At 37.1% G+C, this 18758-nt stretch overlaps 1 protein-coding gene across 2 annotated transcripts in view; it reads left to right on the forward strand.

Annotated features, from left to right (window-relative positions):
* NOX4 (NADPH oxidase 4) overlaps positions 1–18758 on the forward strand; it is a 719402-nt gene that overhangs the window by 111143 nt on the left and 589501 nt on the right. For both annotated transcript variants that reach the window (XM_053708631.1, XM_053708630.1), the window contains exon 6: positions 7871–7898. In XM_053708631.1, coding sequence (XP_053564606.1) covers positions 7871–7898 — 28 coding nt within the window. The remainder of the gene's footprint in view (positions 1–7870; positions 7899–18758) is intronic.

The following is an 18758-nucleotide window of genomic DNA, read 5'->3' on the forward strand; positions in this document are numbered from 1 at the left end:
GATAGGATCTACTAGTGTATGGGGTCAGCCATCAAAAAAATGGTCGTTTGTAAAATAAAGAATTAAAGTGACAAAAAAATTGTTTTAAAATTTAAATAAAAAATTGTCTACAACAATTCATTGAGATTAATATTGTGTGAAAATAAATTAAAACGGTGAAACAAAGCGTGTGTGAGATTGTGAATATCATTTAATTTGATATCTTGAAAGGGAAAAAAAGGGGTTTAATTTTGGACTTTATGATAATTCAATAGTTACCCCATAGTTATTAAAGGTGATATTGAAATAGCACATTTTTTCTACATAATTTGGTAGTGTTTAGTTTGAGAAAAGCATTTTCTCAACTGTATTTACAAGAAGTTCTTATTGATTATAGGAAAGAAACAAAATTATTGAATTCATTTAGTCCATAGGGTTGGACAGTATTCAATAGAAAAATCCATTTACTCTCTGCTTGGAGTAACATATTCTCCAAATTTCCACCTCTTATGCCCAATTCTTTCTTTTCAATACCAAAGCATTTGAGATCCGATTGTTTTGAATTGTGACGCTTGAGAAAATGGCGTGCTACTGAAGTCACATTTTTACCCTCCTGTGCATCCTCAGATGTTCTTGAAGTCTTGTTCTGACTTTCCTCTTTGTCATTCCAACATAGATCATGTTACATTTACATTGAAGGGCATAAATTACACCCTCTGTGTGGCAATTGATGTAAGATTTGATCTTATGCCTTTTGTTGAATCGATCATAAATTTCTTCCTTTTTAATCATAAAACTGCATGTACTACAGGTACCACATTTGAATGAGCCTTGTTTGAATGCTCCCTTGGTTTTCGGACCTTGTAGATGACTGGGACTAATTAAGTCCTTGAGATTACGAGTTCTTCTATATCCCGTCTGGACCCTTTCTCCCATGATTCGTGATAAAATCGGGTCAGAGGTTAATATGTGCCAGTTGTTTTGTAGGATATTCACAATTTGTTTGCTCCTTGGATTGTAGGTAGAAATTAATCTAATTTGTTCTTGCTGAGATTTATTTTTCTTTTTTAGTAAGTCCCGTCTAGATGTGTTTCTAGCTTTAGATTCTGCTCACAGAGTGGGTACAATATAGGTGTGGAGCAAATATACTCACAAACCATGCAGCACCAATGTAATTTTTCTGCTGGAATTGCTTTTTGTATTGTAAGTCTTCCTGACAGATGCATCTAGACATAGATGACTTTGGCTACCAGAGCTCTCAGCTGTGTTACATTTTGTAAGATTGTTACAGGTAGGATGATCTCTTACATTGTGTTTCCTGTAGCTCTCAAAACCCTATTAACATTGTGGTTTCTACAGATGGAAAATGTGACCTCCTGTACCCGCCCCAAACACTCACAATTAAACCCATGAACACCCAGCTGCCTGCACCCCTGGGAATGCCCATCCAAGCCTCTAAACTACCTAACTCTACATCCAGTAGCAACCAACTTAGGCCATTTGCTTCATTTATCAAGAGACTGCTTTTGAGTCCTTGCAGTAACAAACCCTGCTCTCATGCAATCGGCCTAGCTGGGAAACTTATCCATCCAATATTGTTAAATGCTTCTCTCTGGAAATGTTGGTTATATCCAAGCATGAGTTTCCACTTGAGTCACATTTCTTTCACCAGATGGTTAGAGTCTATGAGTCATCACACGTGAGAATATTCCCTCCTGATCACTAGTAGGAGGCAAAAGACACCCTAGCACATCAGAGCTTTATATCCCTCTCACTTGCCATGATTGGCAACCATTATCTTTTACCTCCTTAAAGATGAGTGAGGTTAAAGGGAAGTGCAATTTTTACTTTTGGCTTAAAGTGAATGTAAATTTTGATGCTAAAGTGCCCGGTTTTTAAAAATTCGATTAAAAACAGGCGGCTAGATTACGAGTTTGGCGTTAGAAGCTGTGCGGTGCTAACGAGCACTTACAGACCGCTCACTTACAGACAGCGCTGGTATTAAGGATTTTTACAAACCAGGCGTTAACCGCAAAAAAGTGATCGTAGCGCAAAATTGTGCTTTACATTTCACCTCAATACCAGCGCTGCTTACGTTAGCAGTGAGCTGGCTGAACGTGCTCATGCACGATTTCCCCATAGGAATCAATGGGGGAGAGCCGGCTGAAAAAAACCTAACACCTGCAAAAAAGCAGCGTTTAGCTCCTAACCCAGCCCCATTGATTCCTATGGGGAAAATACATTTGTCTACACCTAACACCCTAACATGAACCCCGAGTATAAACACTTCTAATCTTACACTTATTAACCCCTAATCTGCCGCCCCCCCGACATCGCCGACACCTACATTATATTATTAACCCCTAATCTGCTGCTCCGGACACTGCTGCCACCTACATTATACTTATGAACCCCTAATCTGCTGCCCCCAACATCGCTGACACTATATTAAAGTTATTAACCCCTAAACCTAAGTCTAACCCTAACACCCCCTAACTTAAATATAATTTAACTAAATCTAAATAAAAATAACTATCATTAACTAAATTATTCCTATTTAAAACTAAATACTTACCTATAAAATAAACCCTAATCTAGCTACAATATGACTAATAGTTACATTGTAGCTATCTTAGGGTTTATTTTTATTTTACAGGCAAGTTTGTATTTATTTTAACTAGGTAGAATAGTTATTAAATAGTTATTAATTATTTAATATCTACCTAGCTAAAATAAATACAAAAGTACCTGTAAAATAAAACCTAACCTAAGTTACAATTACACCTAACACTACCACTATAATTCAATTAATTCCCTAAATTGAATAAAATTATCTAAAGTACAACCCTCCACTAAATTACAGAAAATAATAAAAAAATTACACCTAATCTAATCCCCCTAACAAAATAAAAAAGCCCCCCAAAATACAAAAAAGCCCTACCCTACACTAAGTTACAAATAGCCCTTAAAAGGGCCTTTTGTGGGGCATTGCCCCAAAATAATCAGCTCTTTTACCTGTAAAAGAAATTACAAATCCCCCAACATTAAAACCCACCACCCACACAACCAACCCTACTCTAAAACCCACCCAATCCCCCCTTAAAAAAACCTAACACTAACCCCCTGAAGATCGACCTACCGGGAAATGTCTTCATCCATCCGGGCAGAAGTGGTCCTCCAGACGGGCAGAAGTCTTCATCCAAGCCGGGCAGAAGTGGTCCTCCAGACGGGCAGAAGTCTTCATCCAGACGGCTTCTTCTATCTTCATCCATCCGGCGCGGAGCGGGTCCATCTTCAAGACATCCAACACGGAGCATCCTCTTCTTCCGACGGCTACGACTGAATGAAGGTACCTTTAAGTGACGTCATCCAAGATGACGTCCATTCAATTCCGATGGGCTGTTAGAATTCTATCAGCAAATCGTAATTAAGGTAGAAAAAATCCTATTGGCTGATGCAATCAGCCAATAGGATTGAACTGGCATTCTATTGGCTGTTCCAATCAGCCAATAGAATGCGAGCTCAATCCTATTGGCTGATTGCATCAGCCAATAGGATTTTTTCTACCTTAATTCCGATTGGCTGATAGAATTCTATCAGCCAATCGGAATTGAAGGGACGCCATCTAAAGGAACCTTCATTCAGTCGTAGCCGTCAGAAGAAGAGGATGCTTGAAGATGGACCCGCTCCGCGCCGGATGGATGAAGATAGAAGATGCCGTCTGGATGAAGACTTTTGCCAGTCTGGAGGACCACTTCTGCCCGTCTTGGATGAAGACTTCTGCCCGTCTGGAGGACCACTTCTGCTCGGTTGGATGAAGACGTCTCCCGGTAGGTCAATCTTCAGGGGGTTAGTGTTAGTTTTTTTTAAGGGGGGATTGGGTGGGTTTTAGAGTAGGGTTGGTTGTGTGGGTGGTGTGTTTTAATGTTGGGGGGGGATTTTTAATTTTTTTTACAGGTAAAAGAGCTGATTACTTTGGGGCAATGCCCCGCAAAAGGCCCTTTTAAGGGCTATTTGTAATTTAGTGTAGGGTAGGGCTTTTTTTATTTGGGGGGGGCTTTTATATTTTGTTAGGGGGATTAGATTAGATGTAATTAGTTTAAAAATCTTGTAATTTTGTAATTTTTTATTATTTTCTGTAATTTAGTGGGGGTTTTTTTGTACTTTAGATAATTTTATTTAATTTAGGGAATTAATTTAATTATAGTGGTAGTGTTAGGTGTAATTGTAACTTAGGTTAGGTTTTATTTTACAGGTACTTTTGTATTTATTTTAGCTAGGTAGTTATTAAATAGTTAATAACTATTTAGTAACTATTCTACCTAGTTAAAATAAATACATACTTCCCTGTAAAATAAAAATAAACCCTAAGCTAGCTACAATGTAACTATTAGTTATATTGTAGCTAGCTTAGGGTTTATTTTATAGGTAAGTATTTAGTTTAAAATAGGAATAATTTAGTTAATGATAGTTATTTTATTTATATTTATTTAAATTATATTTAAGTTAGGGGGGTTAGGGTTAGGGTTAGACTTAGATTTAGAGGTTAATAACTTTAATATAGTGACGCGACATTGGGGACGGCAGATTAGGGGTTAATAAATGTAGGTAGGTGTCGTCGATGTTAGGGACGGCAGATTAGAGGTTAATAAAATGTAACTAGTGTTTGGGAGGCAAGAGTGCGGCGGTTTAGGGGTTAATATATTTATTATAGTGGCGGCAGATTAGGGGTTAAAATATTTTTTTTAAGTGTTTGCGATATGGGGGGGGCCTCGGTTTAGGGGTTAATAGGTAGTTTATGGGCGTTAGTGTACTTTTTAGCACTTTAGTTAAGAGTTTTATGCTACAGCGTTTTATGCTACTGACTTTAAAATGCGGTACCAGGCTTGACAGGAGAGGGTTTACCGCTCACTTTTTGGCAGACTCGTAATACCGGTGCTATGCAAGTCCCATTGAAAAAAAGAGGATATGCAATTGTCAACGGTCAACGCAAGCCATTTCTGATGTCAAATATAATGGATAGGTCATACTCCAATCACGGCTTCCCCCCCGGGGGAACCAGTGTCTGATTCAATTCCCGTGATGGAGGAAGCCGGATTCCTGATTTTAGACCCAGGAAGAGGCTTTGCGACGGGTGGAGAAAGCTGGAGCTGCTGTGAAGATTAAAAGATAAGTTTTTTTTCACAACAGGAGTGAAATGTAAATTTTGATTAATTAAAATGCCCCTGTTTTTAATCAAATTTTTTTTAAAAATGGGCACTTTAGCATTAAATTTACATTCACTTTAAAAGGGAATCCTCTAACCGATCTGAGACCCTAATCCTCCTTGCAGAAACCTGCCCTTCAGAGGGGCAGACAGTGAGTTTTCAGCCAGTGAAGAAATGTTGCAGACCTCCCAGGTGAAATGTGGACTTGTCCACCAATCCCCCCCCCCGGTCTACAGTGAGCTGCACCTTGTGACTCTCTCCAGGTGAAAAGTAAGCACTCATTGGACTTTTACTTTCATGCTAACTTTTTAATGGCTAACCTGCTGCGATAAATTTTTAGGTTAGCACGTGAGTGAAAAAGTTAATTAGCATAACACTTGTAATCTGGCCCATAGCTATAGCAGCCTATCTGTAATGCATTTTGCATTGCAAAGCGCTTGCACACTCTGTACCTACTATTGACTTCTATGTTGCTGTCTAGAGACAGTTATATCATTTAAAAAAAAATATTGGGCTAGATTACGAGTGGAGTGGTATTTATATGCCCTAAAAAAAGCCCTAAGGGCTATTTTCTATAGTTTATTTTAGTGTCAATATAGGTTTTTTATTTTGGGGTGGGCTTTTTAGTTTTAGAATAGGCAAAATTGCTTTTGTTTATTTTTTTGATAAAAAAAAATTTCTGTAATGTTATTTTTGATTGAATGATAGTTTTTTTTATTATTAACGTAGTGTTAGTTTTTTTTAATTTGGTAACTTGGGGATTGTTCGGTTAGGGGGTTTAGCTCGTTAGAGGGTTTAGAGGTTAGTTGACAGTGTAAATTACCCCAAGTTTGTGTAAACAGCTCGCCAATTGTAATATGGATTTAAGTGTAAAATACACCGCAATCTCACAATTGCATTTACACTCTTCGCGCTGAAGATATCTTGCCACTCGTAATCTGGCCCGTTGTTGGGAAGAGCAACAATAATGTATTTAACAGATAATAAGAATTATTACTTAACTAGTTGATAAGCCTGCCCAGAGGGCAGTCTATGTGTTAAAAATGTAATCCCCCAAGCTACAAAAAATAAAAAAGTAAAAATACAGAAAAAAATAAACAAAGCTATCCAAAATAATAAAATTAAACCTAAACAAATACCCCTATAAAAATAAAAAATCCCCCCAAAATAAAAACACCCCCTAATCTAATACTAAACTACCAATAGTCCTTAAAAGGGCCTTTTATAGGGCATTGCCCTAAAGATATCAGCTCTTTTACATTAAAAATAAACAAAGTCTAAGGGCTAAAAAGTCAAAGTCTAAGGGCATTAAGCTCTTTTTGAAATTGCCCAATGAAGCATAATCTTAAAAAAAAAAAAAAACAACATTTAAAAAAAACTAACTAACACTAAAGCCCCAAATAGGTACTCAGGGTTTCAGAAGTCTGGCAGAGAAAGTCTTCTTCCAGGTGGGTCTATCATCTTCATCCACAGTGAAGGCGGCGTGGAGGTTCCGGAGCGGTATTCCCAGTTGTGGGGATCCACGGCGGTGGTCATCTGTGGCGGGGGCGATGGTCCTCTGCGTTGGCGGTCCTCGGTGTCGGTGGTCCTCGCGGAAGTTGTGGTCCTCGGTGGCATGGAGGCTCCACTTCATCCGATGTCCTTCTTATACTGATTATTGAATGCAAGGTACCGCAATCAATTTGGGGTACCTTGCATTCCGATTGGCTGCATTTTTCAAAACAGCCAATAGGATAAGTGCTACCGAAATCCTATTGGCTGTTCAAATCAGCCAATAAGATTTCAGTAGCTCTCATCCTATTGACTGATTTTGAACATTTCAGCCAATAGGAATGCAAGGTACCCCAATAAATATGGGGTACCTTAAATTCAATCTTTAGTGTGCGGCAGACGATCACATGAAGAGGTACCTCCACGCCTTTGCCGAGGAACGCCGCCGAGGATCATGAAATAAAAAATTTGGGTTAAGTATCCCTTTAATGTCTATAAATGTCCAGACTGTCTAAAAGTCTCTGAACTTCTCAGGTCAATGATCTTTGGAAGCCCCTGGTGTTTCTCAAAGCCTTACTATAAATATGAAGTGAACTGGCATCATGTACCGCCCCTGAGGGCCCCTTTTTCAATCAAGAAGGCTGTAACAAATATATTACATGAAAGACCAAACTGAATCTTTGGTCTTGTTATCTAAAAACAAAACAGAAAAACAAACAAACAAGGTCTTTAAGGGTTTAAATCATTCATTTTTATATGAATGATTAAAACGTCAAATTTATTCAATCAACTTAACAAATAGATTACAATTTAAAAATATTATGGTTCTAATCAATTTTGCTGACGAATACTGTCAATTCTGTTGATTATGCTCAATAGTGGAAATAAGCTTAATGTAGACATTAAACAACCAAAAAAAATTAATACACAGCTACTGTATCTCACAACACGCATTAATCACATCACGTAGAACAATATCTTTGATTTTCTCTGTCTCCAAGATGACAGAAACTCAAGGACCCATGTGTCAGAATAAATGAAGATTTATGCAATGCAATGGGTCATTTGTCACAATTTGCATATTGAATATTTTTGTGACTTAATAATTGGTTGTTTTTTTTTTATCAGCTAAACAAAGCCTAGATTTTATTTCCAACCATAATTTCATCTGTATGATTTTCATTTTATTTCAGGATCCCAGAAAAATAATCTTCACCACTGGTAAGTCAATCTTTTGCCTGACATATAGTTTTCAGATGAGACAAACAAATTAATATTCAACTGCAAACTCACCAGATTTAAAGGGTTAGTGTACCCTATTTTTATCCTCTTTAATGTGTTTCCAATAATTCAGTTTACCTGCTGGAGTGTATTGAATTGTTTACAGATAGGTCCCTTAGCTTTATTTTGGCATTTGAAATATATAATTTTGTCTGTAGTAGCCCTACCTGTACTCTAAGTTATTATACTTAAATATTGGCTATACAAAAGGTATGCAAACATAGCCAGCAGAAGAAATTACTCTTCCAGTGGGGTTTGAAGAGGTAAGTTATAAAATGTTAATTTTTTAATTGTTCTCTCTAAGTACTGGGTACAGGCAGAGGTAATATAAAGAATCATGTGTGTACAGAAATTGATAAAATAGGGAGCTCATCCCATTCAACCACCTATTTCATGTACAAAAAAAGCTTAAAGAAACCATTTCTTATACATTTTATGCTCTGCAGCTGGAATTACATGCCATTGGAAGCACATTAAGGGTAAAAACTATTTTACAGTATACTATCTCTTTACATAAAGGCGAGTCATATATTGATTGACATACACAAAAACTGAAATGCTAATAAACCTGCTTGTTTTGTTTAATTTTTTTATGTATGTGTATTTTTTATGTTTTTTTTATGTTTTACATTACTTACCCTGCTTATGCCAGGATGTTTTTAATTTAAATGTAATGTAAAGTCCAAAAACCAGATTTTATTTTTAAACATTCTCTATTTTGCATGAATAAACTGTGATATGAACCCTATTCCCTATATATATATATATATATAAATCTCTAAACTTTAAAACACATAGGGAATCAGTGCAACCCATAAACATTCTTGTGACAAATCAAAAAATAAATGTTAACTTGTAATATCACAAAAAAATATATAACCAATAAAGAAAAAGTGTGATAAAGCACATTCTTGTGACAAATCAAAAAATAAATGTTAACTTGTAATATCACAAAAAAATATATAACCAATAAAGAAAAAGTGTGATAAAGCACTGGTAGGTAGATATGTGATCTTCAGGAATCCAGAAGTTTAAAATTCTTGGAAGAAATGTTTTAATTTCTCCAACATAGGTGTGTCCGGTCCACGGCGTCATCCTTACTTGTGGGATATTCTCTTCCCCAACAGGAAATGGCAAAGAGCCCAGCAAAGCTGGTCACATGATCCCTCCTAGGCTCCGCCTTCCCCAGTCATTCTCTTTGCCGTTGCACAGGCAACATCTCCACGGAGATGGCTCAGAGTTTTTTGGTGTTTAAATTTTATCAAAGCGTGGGTTCTCAGATTCTGTCATTGATACTCTTATTCAGGCTAGAAAGCCTGTAACTAGGAAAATTTACCATAAAGTATGGAAGAAATATATCTGTTGGTGCGAATCGAAAGGATTCCCATGGAACAGGGTAAAAATTCCTAAGATTCTATCCTTTCTACAAGAGGGTTTGGAGAAAGGATTATCTGCAAGTTCTTTGAAGGGACAGATTTCTGCTTTATCTGTTTTACTTCACAAGAAGCTGGCGGCTGTGCCAGATGTTCAGGCTTTTGTTCAGGCTCTGGTTAGAATCAAGCCTGTTTACAAACCTTTGACTCCTCCTTGGAGTCTCAATTTAGTTCTTTCAGTTCTTCAAGGGGTTCCGTTTGAACCCTTACATTCCGTAGATATTAAGTTATTATCTTGGAAAGTTTTGTTTTTGGTTGCAATTTCTTCTGCTAGAAGAGTTTCAGAGTTATCTGCTCTGCAGTGTTCTCCTCCTTATCTGGTGTTCCATGCAGATAAGGTGGTTTTGCGTACTAAACCTGGTTTTCTTCCGAAAGTTGTTTCTAACAAAAATATTAACCAGGAGATAGTTGTGCCTTCTTTGTGTCCGAATCCAGTTTCAAAGAAGGAACGTTTGTTGCACAATTTGGATGTAGTTCGTGCTCTAAAATTCTATTTAGAGGCTACAAAGGATTTCAGACAAACATCTTCCTTGTTTGTTGTTTATTCTGGTAAAAGGAGAGGTCAAAAAGCAACTTCTACCTCTCTCTCTTTTTGGCTTAAAAGCATCATCAGATTGGCTTATGAGACTGCCGGACGGCAGCCTCCTGAAAGAATCACAGCTCATTCCACTAGGGCTGTGGCTTCCACATGGGCCTTCAAGAACGAGGCTTCTGTTGATCAGATATGTAAGGCAGCGACTTGGTCTTCACTGCACACTTTTACCAAATTTTACAAATTTGATACTTTTGCTTCTTCTGAGGCTATTTTTGGGAGAAAGGTTTTGCAAACCATGGTGCCTTCCATCTAGGTGACCTGATTTGCTCCCTCCCATCATCCGTGTCCTAAAGCTTTGGTATTGGTTCCCACAAGTAAGGATGACGCCGTGGACCGGACACACCTATGTTGGAGAAAACAGAATTTATGTTTACCTGATAAATTACTTTCTCCAACGGTGTGTCCGGTCCATGGCCCGCCCTGGTTTTTAATCAGGTCTGATGATTTAATTTCTCTAACTACAGTCACCACGGTATCATATGATTTCTCCTATGCAAATATTCCTCCTTTACGTCGGTCGAATGACTGGGGAAGGCGGAGCCTAGGAGGGATCATGTGACCAGCTTTGCTGGGCTCTTTGCCATTTCCTGTTGGGGAAGAGAATATCCCACAAGTAAGGATGACGCCGTGGACCGGACACACCGTTGGAGAAAGTAATTTATCAGGTAAACATAAATTCTGTTTTTATTTATGTATATAATGTATTTGTATTTTAAACATTATTGGCTTATGTGTTATTTCTGTGATTTCCCCACATTGGCACTTTTCCTAAATACGTATTAGATATAAAGTACAAGAGTTTGTCTCATAAAGAGTTAACTAAATGGACAATTAAGAAGAACGAATGGGAAAGAAGCTTAGCCTATAAAGTAAGCAACGTGGGACACCTGGATATCCTTGAAAAAACTGGCTACGACCGGTGAAACGTACATCGGATCTGATTGGACTGTTGGGACTCTGATGTCACAAGGAAGGTTAGGACGTTGAAATTAACACTCTGCAGCTGTCTGTGAATGGCGTGTTTGGTGATTCTACAGTTGGCTTTGTGGTTTACAATTGTTCCCTTATCCTGAGTGATTTTATTGAAGTAATAAATAGCTTTTACGAAGTTTGATGTCCCCTGATCCATCTATACCTTAACACTTGAGCCGTTTTACTGAGAGCTAAGTTATAGCTCCTCTTTTTTGATATAATCTGTGAATACAGGACTTCACTATTTGTTGTTATTTCCTTTTCTTCCAAGAATTTTAACTTCTGGATTCCTGAAGATCACATATCCTTACCAGTGCTTTATCACATTTTTTCTTTATTCAGAAACATTCTTGTACAATCCATTCCAATCCATTTGAAATCCTTTTTGCAAGATTTTTGGACTTGTTTGGCTTGTTTATAATGTCAATACCATGGCTGTTTCATTTGAAACACATTAATGGGAAACAAATGTTATCGTACTGTGTCACATGTCACTATGCAGTTCCCTCTTAAGAAGCAACTGAACACACTACCACTTATGATAGCAGGTAGTCTTGTGTGCTTACTCATGACAGCTTGTGACAGGTGGTGGGTCCCCGGACACTTGTAAGTCAACCCTTGTTGTAACACACATATATATGGGCACTCACACATGAACAGACACAAATACTAGTATAATAACTCATATGCATGCGCACACATATGCATACCTGCGCACACACACGCACACATATCTATCTATCTATCTATCTATCTATCTATCTATACAGTATATACATACATATACATGCTCTCACACACACATATGTCTGCAAATATCACATTCACTAATGCACACACACATTTATTTGTTGAGATTAATAATACAGAACTTACATTTGAATCACTGTTGGAAACGTTTGCTCAACTATCCTAGGGAATGTGTATATTTAAGAAGGAAAGTCTTGATGCGTATAACTGATTGAAAAGTTAGGTGTTTCGTCTGGGTAATCTTTCTTTCATTCTTTTCTTTTTTTATCTGTTCTTTCTCATAAAAAAATCCAACATTTTATAATAATTCATGATAACAAAATGTATATTACCCCCCAAATAAATATGTACACAAGTAATTATATTATTGCTTTATAGTTCTCTTTAAATATACACATACTTTCAAATAAACATTAAATTATAGGAATTGAAGAATGGAAAGGGAGGAATTCCAAAATATCCCTGAGGGTTTTCCTTTGGCATAAAACGTGTAACCTACTGTGTCTTACCTATTAGGTTTGTTATACTTAGCTTTGTGAACATTTTAATATGAAGAACTGTCAATAAAGGAATGCATTTTTAAATTATTACAAGTTGTCTGATTAACTCTGTATTACTTTATTATGGAATACCAAAATACCAAGAAGGGAAGTAGTGGAAGCAATGATTGAAAAAAAAACAAAAAACTTTCTTTTGGTGATTATTATTTACAGTATAAAATTACATAAATATTGATTGTTTTTTTAAATTTCTTAGAAAACAAATTGTGTTGTTTTTTTTTTTTTACTGGTTATTACTTCAATCTCAAGTGTGAGGAAAAATATAAAGGGCTAGGTTACAAGTGGTGCGCTAACTTGTTGGCTCAAGCACAATCGCGATCTGCACTTCAGGTTAGAAATATCTATTTAATAATACATAGAACATATTCTTCTATGTGAAGAACATTGGAATGTTAAATATGCATAATTCATGTCCAATTTAGCACTCTTATTTTAAACGAGAGTATATGTGTTTTGTTTTAGTTTTTCAGCTTTCAACTTGTAATACATGCACTACCCAAAGTGCGCAAAAAGTTAACTTCTAGCGAAGTTAACGCTCAAGTGGAAGCCCTAATAGCGCGCCACTTGTAATCTAGCCCATAATATAATAAATTATAAAATGCAATAATTATTGTGCAAAACTATTCCAGGATTATTACTTTTAACCCTCTAGTAAGGGAAAAAAATACTTAGTTGTTTTTGTCATAGTAATCTTAATTTATTTTATCTTGTCAATAATAAACACGTGTGAAGCTTGGAAAGGAAAAAAAAAGAAGCTTTCTTTCCCTTATCATATTTATGTTAGAAAAATGTACTTATTTAGTCAGAGCATTGTAATTATATATAACCTGACATTCTTTGAAGGCATAAGGCTCCTGAATATGATTTGCCATTTATAGTGACCACTTTATTGTATTAGGTTTCCAAGAACTGGCTAACACAACCGTATATAAACAAATCACTGCTTACTCAAGGTTGCCAGTGTTACAGAGGGGAGATTTTATTTATAATGACAAGCACAGAGTATTTTTTTCTATTTATTATAATTTAACAAAACATTTTAATATAATTTAACAAACCAAAAGGGTTTCCATTGCTTGGTTAAAACTGAAATTTATATATACAGCTTATAACTTATAAAAGTGGGTCATGTATAAACACCTCTCTAAAGAAAATGGAAGAATATATTTTGTTCCGATCAGCCAATAGAATGCGAGCTCAATCTGATTGGCTGATCAGATCAGCCAATCGGATTGAACTTGATTCTGATTGGCTGATTCCATCAGCCAATCAGAATTTTCCTACCTTAATTCCGATTGGCTAATAGAATCCTATCAGCCAATCGGAATTCGAGGGACGCCATCTTGTATGACGTCCCTTAAAGGAACCGTCATTCGTCAGGAAGTCGTCGGTGAAGATGGATGTTCCGCGTCGGCGGGATGAACATGGATCCGGAAGAAAGAAGATTGAAGATGCCGCTTGATAGAAGACTTCAGTCGGATCATGGACCTCTTCAGCTCCCGCTTGGATGAAGACTTCAGTTGGATCAAGGACATCTTCAGCCCCCCGCTTGGGCTTGGATCAAGACATCGGAGGAGCTCTTCTGGATCGATCGGTGAACCCGGCGTGGTGAAGATAAGGTAGGATGATCTTCAGGGGCTTAGTGTTAATTTTATTTAAGGGGGGTTTGGGTTAGATTAGGGGTATGTGGGTGGTGGGTTGTAATGTTGGGGGGGGGGTTGTATTTTTCTTTTACAGGCAAAAGAGCTGAATTCTTTGGGGCATGCCCCACAAAAGGTCCTTTTAAGGGCTTGTAAGGTAAAAGAGCTTTGAACTTTTTTAATTTAGAATAGGGTAGGGCATTTTTTTATTTTGGGGGGCTTTGTTATTTTATTAGGGGGCTTAGAGTAGGTGTAATTAGTTTAAAATTGTTGTAATATTTTTCTAATGTTTGTAAATATTTTTTTATTTTTTGTAACTTAGTTCTTTTTTATTTTTTGTACTTTAGTTAGTTTATTTAAATGTATTTATTTGTAGGTATTGTATTTAATTAATTTATTGATAGTGTAGTGTTAGGTTTAATTGTAGGTAATTGTAGGTATTTTATTTAATTTATTTATTGATAGTGTAGTGTTAGGTTTAATTGTAACTTAGGTTAGGATTTATTTTACAGGTAATTTTGTAATTATTTTAACTAGGTAACTATTAAATAGTTATTAACTATTTAATAGCTATTGTACCTGGTTAAAATAATTACAAAGTTACCTGTAAAATAAATATAAATCCTAAAATAGCTACAATATAATTATAATTTATATTGTAGCTATGTTAGGGTTTATTTTACAGGTAAGTATTTAGCTTTAAATAGGAATAATTTATTTAATAATAGTTAATTTATTTCGTTAGATTTAAATTATATTTAAGTTAGGGGGGTGTTAGGGTTAGAATTAGCTTTAGGGGTTAAAAAATTTATTATAGTAGCGGTGAGCTCCGGTCGGCAGATTAGGGGTTAATGCTTGAAGTTAGGTGTCGGCGATGTTAGGGAGGGCAGATTAGGGGTTAATACTATTTATTATAGGGTTATTGAGGCGGGAGTGAGGCGGATTAGGGGTTAATAACTTTATTATAATAGCGGCGCGGTCCGGTCGGCAGATTAGGGGTTAATAAGTGTAGGCAGGTGGAGGCGACGTTGAGGGGGCAGATTAGGGGTTAATAAATATAATATAGGGGTTGGCGGTGTTAGGGGCAGCAGATTAGGGGTACATAAGTATATAACATATCTTGCGGCGGAGTGCGGACGGCAGATTAGGGGTTAAAACATGTAATTAGAGTGGCGGCGATGTGGGGGGACCTCGGTTTAGGGGTACATAGGTAGTTTATGGGTGTTAGTGTACTTTAGAGCACAGTAGTTAAGAGCTTTATAAACCGGCGTTAGCCCAGAAAGCTCTTAACTACTGACTTTTTTCTGCGGCTGGAGTTTTGTCGTTAGATTTCTAACGCTCACTTCAGCCAAGACTCTAAATACCGGCGTTAGAAAGATCCCATTGAAAAGATAGGATACGCAAATGGAGTAGGGGGATCTGCGGTATGGAAAAGTCACGGCTGCAAAGTGAGCGTTAGACCCTTTCCTGACTGACTCCAGGGCGGTAAAAACCAGCGTTAGGAGCCTCTAACGCTGGTTTTGACGGCTACCGCCCAACTCTAAATCTAGGCCTATGTATGTAACTGTTTTAACTTCTGATGGGCTGTGATGTAGTGGCATAAGAGCAGCGATTGCGCAGTGTGTATTAATCAGACAGCTGACAGAACGTTACTTCTCTTCGCTAGTCTGATGAATTCGCTGATCTGACAGAACAGGAGGCTTTTGCAGGAAGCTTTATCTTAGCCTGATGTCATGAAACTTCTATGCTAGTGAATAGACTAGATAACAGGGAGTAAAATTTTCTTATGCTCTGAACTGACAGAAGAAAACTTAGGTAATAAAAATTCTCTGCTCTTATCACACTGGGTGCAGGAGCTACACTCAGGGCCGCTGCAGAAGTGTGTGGAGTGATAACTCCGAAATGTTTTGCATTCTGACCAATGATAAGGAAGCATGCAAATGAGCCCGCGGCTAAACCAGCAGCCCCCATCAATACTCTCAGATAGCTCTGCTTCCCTATGGATTGAAACATTTGCTTGTGAACAAGTTTACTAATTTAAAGAGTTTTGCAATTCTTTGGAGGACTCAGGGACTATGTATGCAGCCCTTTGCATGATAATGTTGGTTTATCATTGGTAAATACTTTATGATAAAGTATTCCCTTCTGCACACGGACTTGACTCACTACGCCTGAAGTCACAGTGTTGTCTTCTGTGGGGCTGCAAACAAATAGTACGCGGGCGGCCGGTGACAGCGAGCAGCATGGTTGGACAGGTATAGTGCAGAGAGCCGTTTCCGGGATGTGCTGAACTAGCACGGGGAACGGGGACCAGGGCAGGTAAGGTTCTGCTGGTTGGGGAACTCTGGGACCAGACAGGAAAGTCGCGCATTATTACTGCTCCCTGCACTGTTTGCTTTATACATGCCCCCCTTCACCGTCTGCGGGTGAACGTGAAGTTGCCTTTTCCCTCCCACATGTACTATCATGCACTCATTATGTGTTAGGAACTATTATGGTTAATGATAATAATAATAATATCAGCTGTATGTTCTGCTTCATTTACTCCTCTACACACATGGAGGGGGCTGCAGCACTGCACACTGAACACAGACTGACAGGGCGGGGCTGGAGGGGGACGGGGCTGGGCCGGTCTATACAAATTTCCAGTGCCGGTTTGATTTCCCAGTCTGGCCCTGGCTACATTGATAATTTCTAGGTGCTAATTTTGCATTAAAACAAGTAAGTTATTTGCTATTTTTTTATACAATCTTTTCCTTTTTATATTCACTTTGATTAAACACATTCATGATTCAGATAGAACATGCAATTTTAAGCAACTTTCTAATTTACTCCTCTTATCAATTTTTCTTTGTTCTTTGCTATCTTTATTTGAAAAAGAAAGGCAAGCTAAGGAGCCAGATAATTTTTGGTTCATAACCCTGGATAGCATTTATATACCAATCAGCAAGGACAACCCAGGTTGTGAACCAGAAATGGGTCAGTTTCTAAACTTATATTCTGGCTTTTAAAATAAAGATAGCAAGAGAATGAAAAAAATGATTATAGGAGTAAATTAGAAAGTTGCTTAAAATTGCATGCACTATCTAAATCATGAAAGATAAAATATGGGTTGTGTCAATTTAATATCTTGGAAATGGTTAATGGTCTGGCATTGAGCCCAAACGGTTCTTTTTAAAGGTGTTTTAAAAAGGTTGTAAATAGCACTAAGGTACGACAACATAGTACAACTAGTTTTAAACAAATCATGTGTAAATGTAATAGAAAAGGACACACTAATAGTTTGCCTTGAAGGGACAGTCTACATTAAAATTGTTATTGTTTAAAAAGATAGATAATGCCTTTACTACCCATTCCTCAGCTTTGCACAACCAACATTGTTATATTAACTTTATAACCTTCAAAGCTCTAAATTTCTGCCTGTTTCTTAGCCACTACAGACAGCCTCTTATCACAGGCTTTTTTGTTTGCTTTTCCCAACAGGAGACTGCTAGTTCATGTGGGCCATATAGATAACATTGTGCTCACGCCCAGGGAGTTATATAAGAGTCAGCACAACACAGCACTAATTGGCTAAAATGCAAGTCAATAGATAATAAATAAAAAGTCATGTGATCATGGGGCTGTCAGAAGATGTTTAGATACAAGTTAATCACAGAATTAAAAATTATATTAATATAACTGTGATGGTTATGCAAAACTGGGGAATGGGTAATAAAGGGATTATCTGTCTTTTTAAAACAATAATATATTCTATTGTAGACTGTCCCTTTAATGTTAGCAGGTGAGCTTGAATGCTTTTGCTGAAACATGACACTGGAATTCACCTTTTTTTTTCTGTACATAGTAAAATAAAAACAATTAACAAATCCTGTAATTTGTTGAATTTATCATAATTTTCCATGCAACTTTATTTATTGACAATTGCTAAACAACTCAGTATAGAATACTTTTATTTTAATTACCATCAGTATCCAAAAATCTCTCTGCTGGAAACACAAACACACACATTAGAATGATAACATTTTATTTTTCTTCTTCAAAAGGACAGGTATGTTTTTACTGCTCTTTAAGAGAATAAAACAAAGCTTCTGTGCACATTATCAGTGAGAAGTTGTCATTGCTTTCAAGTCTCCTACAACAGACATCCAAGAGTATCATAAGAAAATAACAATCCTGCTGTGCGCTCGCTCACTGGCTGCTGCAGGCTATGTCAGCCCTCTGCTTATTAACTGGTTATTAGTAGCTTTGATGGTTTTTAGTATCTTCTCTTATACTGCAGGAAAGCCAGAATTCAGCAATCTAAGGTAAAGGCACAGTACAGTCATCCTACAGTGCATGAGTTGGCTGTCAGAGAAAAGTGAAAATTATTTGGGCTTACTTAGTTAGTTACAATCACTTAAAAAATTATTTTGTTTTGTCTGATATTTGTTAAAGGGGGTCATTTAGACTTTGTTAATGAGAATCCATTTGTCTGTTGTCTCCTAAGGATTTTTTTTGCAGGGCAGCTGCAAATGAGCAGCTAGACAGCAGTTTAAACAGAATATCAATGTAAAAATTAAACTTTCTTAGTTCAGGGGAAGCACATATTTCTTTCATACGGGTGGTGAGATTCCATGATCCATTACTCTTGGGGAATTACTCTTCTCTACCACTAGGAGGAGGCAAAGATTCCCAAACCCCAAGAGGTTTATAAGACCCATCCCACCTTACACGTGCCATAGTCTTTGGCAGTGAATATGTGCATTTGATTCTTCAGAGAGAGGGGTTTTCATTCTATATTGAGGCATGGTTTCCCCTCAGAGTACAGTGCTTGTCAGATGAATGTATATGGGGTATGGTTTATGATT

This window comes from Bombina bombina, chromosome 3, assembly GCF_027579735.1.
Source record: "Bombina bombina isolate aBomBom1 chromosome 3, aBomBom1.pri, whole genome shotgun sequence".
Classification (NCBI taxonomy): domain Eukaryota; kingdom Metazoa; phylum Chordata; class Amphibia; order Anura; family Bombinatoridae; genus Bombina; species Bombina bombina.